This window comes from Crocodylus porosus, unplaced genomic scaffold, assembly GCF_001723895.1.
Source record: "Crocodylus porosus isolate Cpor-Errol unplaced genomic scaffold, CroPor_comp1, whole genome shotgun sequence".
NCBI lineage: Eukaryota > Metazoa > Chordata > Crocodylia > Crocodylidae > Crocodylus > Crocodylus porosus.
This window is the reverse complement of record NW_017728916.1, coordinates 7,336,531-7,341,287: the sequence shown is the minus strand read 5'-3', so window position 1 is coordinate 7,341,287 and position 4,757 is coordinate 7,336,531. Positions and strand designations below refer to the sequence as shown.

The 4,757-nt window shown below is 52.7% G+C and overlaps 1 protein-coding gene across 2 annotated transcripts in view; it reads left to right on the top strand.

Annotated features, from left to right (window-relative positions):
- IL13RA2 (interleukin 13 receptor subunit alpha 2) overlaps window positions 1-2,966 on the top strand; it is a 19,922-nt gene extending 16,956 nt beyond the window's left edge. For both annotated transcript variants that reach the window (XM_019536372.1, XM_019536371.1), the window contains exon 10: window positions 1,880-2,966. In XM_019536372.1, the coding sequence (XP_019391917.1) occupies window positions 1,880-1,922 (43 nt within the window). In that variant the 3' untranslated portion in view covers window positions 1,923-2,966. The remainder of the gene's footprint in view (window positions 1-1,879) is intronic.
- Window positions 2,967-4,757: the final 1,791 nt, after the last annotated feature.

Here is a 4,757-nt window from a genome sequence, read left to right as displayed (position 1 = left end):
CCACGTCCCCCCACATCTTAGTGTCATCAGCAAATTTGAGCAGGTGCTTTTTACCCCCTCGTCCAAGTCACTGGTGAAGATGTTGAGCAGTGCAGGCCCGAGGACCGAGCCCTGGGGGACCCCGCTGCCCACGTCCCTCCAGGCTGAACACGACCCGTCCACCACCGCTCTCTGGGTGTGGCGCTTCAGCCAGTTGGCGACACATCTGACTGTGTGGGTGTTGACACCACAGCCCCCAGTTTCTTAATGGGAACGGGGTGAGAGACAGTGTCGAAGGCCTCTGAAAGTCCAGGAAGACGATGTCCACTGCTACCCCTGCATCCAGGGATTTGGTGACCTGGTCGTAGAGGCCACCAGGTTGGTCTGACAGGACCTGCCTCTAATGAACCCGTGTTGGTTGCCCCTAAGCATGACCTCCCCCCTGGCCCCTCGCAGATGTGCTCCTGGATAACTCTCTCAAAAAGCTTACGCAGGACTGAGGCAAGACTAACTGGCCTATAGTTTCCCAGGTCCTCCTTCCTCCCTTTTTTGAAGATGGGAGCCACGTTGGCCTCTTCCAGGCCTCTGGAACATTGGCTGTACCACCACGAGTGCTCGTACAGCCGTGCCGGGGTCCCGCAATGACCGCAGCCGATTCCCTCAGCACTCGGGGGTGGAGATCGTCCAGACCCGCTGACTTCAATATGTCTAGTCCCTACAGACGGTCCCTGACTAGATCCTCACTGACCCCGGGGCCTGAGGGGGGCCGGTGGGGGGCTGATCCGGTCCCTGCTCAGGAAAATGGAGGCAAAGAAATCGTTAAATATGTTGGCTTTGTTGTCTGGTGTGACGACCAAATTTCCTAGCGTGTCCTGCAGGGGCCCCACGTTACCCGGTACCGTCTTTTTGCCCCCTCTGTATTTAAAAAAGGACTTCTTGTCCTTGATCCGGGTCGCTCGTCCCAGTCCCATCTCTGCCTCGGCCTTCCTGACCCCCCTGCATCCCTGAGCAGCCACAGTGTAGTCCTCTGGGGGTGCCCTCCCCCCGCCCGCCATTGCGTGTGCACCTCCCTTTTAGCTAGGAGACGTTCCCGGATGCTTTTGGTGAGCCGTGGGGGCTTTTGCGCCCTCCTGCCCGCTTTGATCCGTGTTGGGATTACCTCCCTTTGGGCTTGGGGAAGCTCGGGGAAGGCAGATCTTCAGCCAGCATAAAACTGACCTCAGCTGAATGGGAGCTGTGTTGGGTTATGCTGGAAGGAGGTCCTTTGTCTCCCTTTCCAAGCCAATCTCTTTAGGCGACGCCTCGTTCAGTACGAGTTTTGAATGCCAAAGATTGCACATGGGGGAAATAGATGTTGTAAACTGATTTACTTGTATCCAAGCTATATTCTTTGATTAAATGTTTTTTGGGCCAGAAATAGCTATATCTAGCAGATTAGCCAGGGCATCCACAAGGATCCATCTTTTTTCTAGTATCTGTTCCCTATGGCTTCACAGGCCCCAAACATGTCAGCAAAAACATCTGTGTTGCTTTGCTCAGTTAGCTGTCGATGGAGAACCAGCTATGGAAATATTATCCCTCTTTATAACAGCAGCATCTGTGTTATTTGTATATCAGAGATTTTATACATAGCCTTTTCTACGCATTTGCACTTCTTTAAAGTTTTTTGTACATGAAATCAAAATTCAAACACAAATTTGATGCTGAGATGGTAAATATCCCTGCTGGGAAACAACTGAAAAGAGGAATACATCAGCTAGAGCTCACTGCAATGGGTCCAGAGGAGAAGCTTTTTCCGAGCGGCCCCAGGCAGCATCTGTAGAACAGGCCCATGTCACGTGCACATTGTTCGTGCTAGAAATACGTGCATTTTGCACACATTTTACTATGTCACTTTCAGATCGCTACCAGCAGAAAAACTACAGCCGCCAATGGGATGCTAACGGCGCCGGTGGGACCCCAGCGCAGCTTGTGGGATGGACGGCTCGGAGAACCTCAGCCCAGGAGCAGACCCGAACTTTGTAAGTCCTTTGGAGGGCTTTTCTACTTTCTTCCCTTTACGATGTTGTCATGGCATGAAAACGCAAGAGTCCCAGGAGCAGGTCGGAGGAGAGGAGCCTCTAAACTGACACTGGAGTCATTTCTTCTGAATAACGTGGCAAGGGTGGAAAAGCAGCCCGTGAAGGAGGCGGGGGATGCTGCCAGCAGTTGTGCTTCGTGTTTTATAAGACTGTGCAGAAACGTGAGTTGTGCAGTGGAGATGGTGAATGCAAATTTTGAGTCTGGAGGCTGTCACGTGAAATGCTGCAGTGTCTCGATGCAACTGCCCGCTGTCCAGCGCGTTCCCCGATAGCTCCTCCACCATGTTCCCTGCACATCTGGTCTGCTCATAGGTTTCTTTGAAGCTTGGTGTTCACAAGCCATTGCCCCGTGCCATCTGCCGCACCCCAGCTGTTGGCCAAGGTGGATTGAGAGGTCTGGTGCAATTGGTTGTGATGCTGAACTGCTGGTTCATGAGCCAAATGGGTCCTGGACCTCCACTGCCAAAGGTCAGCTAGGGAGGAAGACTGGACACTGGACCCAGAAAGCAACGCTCTCCCAAAGGCTCCTAGAGCACGAGGACACTCAGCCCAAAGAAGCATCCAGCCGATGAAATGTGTGACCTGCTACGTGGAGTAGACACGCCATAATCATGATGCTCCAGTCAAATTCGTCACCATCCAGTGCTTAATTGCACCGGCCATAAATGAATAGCCCGGGGCAGGGTCTTTGCTGTCCAGTGCACGCATCTTTTAGCCCTGGTGTTCGCATCACGGGAGGGATTTTCACTGAGGAGGAGAAAGCGGATCTGGTTGGTGGTGAGCTGAAATTCACGGCGCTGTGCTAATCCAGCTGGAAGAGGACCTTTCACACCTCTTTTGAGGGCCATCGAGACATCCCAGTGCTGCCCAGGCTCCAAGCGAAAAGTGAGTTGGGGAATGAATGAATATGACCCCAGCTGACTTCCTGCCCTTTGGGCAGGGGGCTGGACTCGATGATCTCCCGAGGTCCCTTCCAGCCCTGATGTCTATGAAATCTATGAAATCTATGGAGCGAGGTAAAAGCTCGCGGGCGGCATGCAGGCTGGACAAGGAGGATGCCATCGTGTTTGCTGATTGAGCTTTAAACCTGAGCCTGGACTGTGCCTGTGACTCACTTCCTCGACTGGGTGGTGAACGGGGTTGGCGGCCAGAGCCAGAAGGAAGAGTAGGGCTAAAGCCTGGCACATAATTGCTTTTTAAATCAGTCAGTAAGGCTTATGAGCTGACAGCGGAGGGACTGACTATGCAGGGTTGAGTCCTGCGACAAAGGAGGTGAAAGCAGACGTGGTGCCAGGGGTGGAATGGGAAACCAATCCCAGAGAAGCCGTGGTCTGTACTGTGGAGGCTTTTTGGCTTCGGGACAGCTCTTAAACATGCCGGCAGACTGAGCCATGCCAGAGGAATGATTGCTCAAAAGTAAACACGCTACTTCCTTTCTTACTCGGCTTGTTGCATGTGAAACAAGTGAGCGTGCTAACGGTGGCTGGAGCCAGCCAGCCAGCACGCATGCCCATGCACAAGGAGCTGTGCACGCGCGTGGGGGTGTACAGACAACTGGCCAGTGGGACGCCAGACCACTGCCTGGGCCCTGAGTAAATGAGGCGCCACATCGCACGTAGCTATTAGAGACGCGTTGCTCGTCATTTGGGCCCATAGACGGTCAGCACACCACTGCTATGGACAGACTGGGGCGAGATGCCGAGCGGGCCGAGCACTGCCAGATGTGTTGCAGGTGTACCCTGCAAGTGACTGGCGACTAGCTCGTTAGCACTGCATTCCCCCAGGGCTAATGAGTCCTGCTCGAGTGACGTACATCGGCCTTTGTGGGCTGGCAACTGGTGACACATCCTGCGCGGCCAAGGCTACGCGGGCATGCCAAGGGCGAAGATGGATTTAACGTGCTTCCAGGGTATGTGCACCGTGGTGCAATTGTTTCCATTTCTTTCCATTCATTTACCCAAGAGAAAATACCAATAAAACATGAGCCACAACCAATGTCAGGCAGCAGGTGGCTGAGTTTGGGGCTCTGACTCCCCCATATGACGCAGGCACACCAAGGAAGTCGCCGTGACCTTTTGGAAGAACAAGTTTGATGACACAACTTAGCATTCAAATGGGTCGGAAAAGCTAAATGCGGATTGTAAACACCTCCGAGCTTGGCAGCGTCCGGCTCGGCGGGGGTTGACTCTCCGGTGATGCAGTCTGGCTCTGACTCCTGCCGAAGCCCTGTGAAGGGAAGGGCCTCGAATTGCAGCCCTCTTTCGTTAGTCCCAACATCAAGTATTGCACCTTCTGGAGAGAAAAAGGCTACGGTCTCTTAAAGATGATTTATCAGCATTGTTGCATCTGTTTCATTCCTGGTACTTCTGTTACTGGCTGGGTGTTTCCTTGCTACCCTAAGTTATCGTACATACTAAATTAATAAACTAATTTCCCACAAAAATCAATGGCCAAATGCCTCAGAGTGATGTTCTTGTTGCACTGGGGAGGGGGGAATGTGAGCAGAGTAAAATAAATAAGACATTTAGTAGCTGCCACAATGAAAAAAAAAAGAATATGGCAAATGCAAAAGGTTTAGTTCTGCACAACTGTGGGTAACGCTCGCACACAAAACTCCCGGGCCCTTGCCCGTCGTTAGGTCCTTTGGGCATAACTAGACCTAAAGGACAGACAAAATGGCATGGGTCTGCAGTGCCC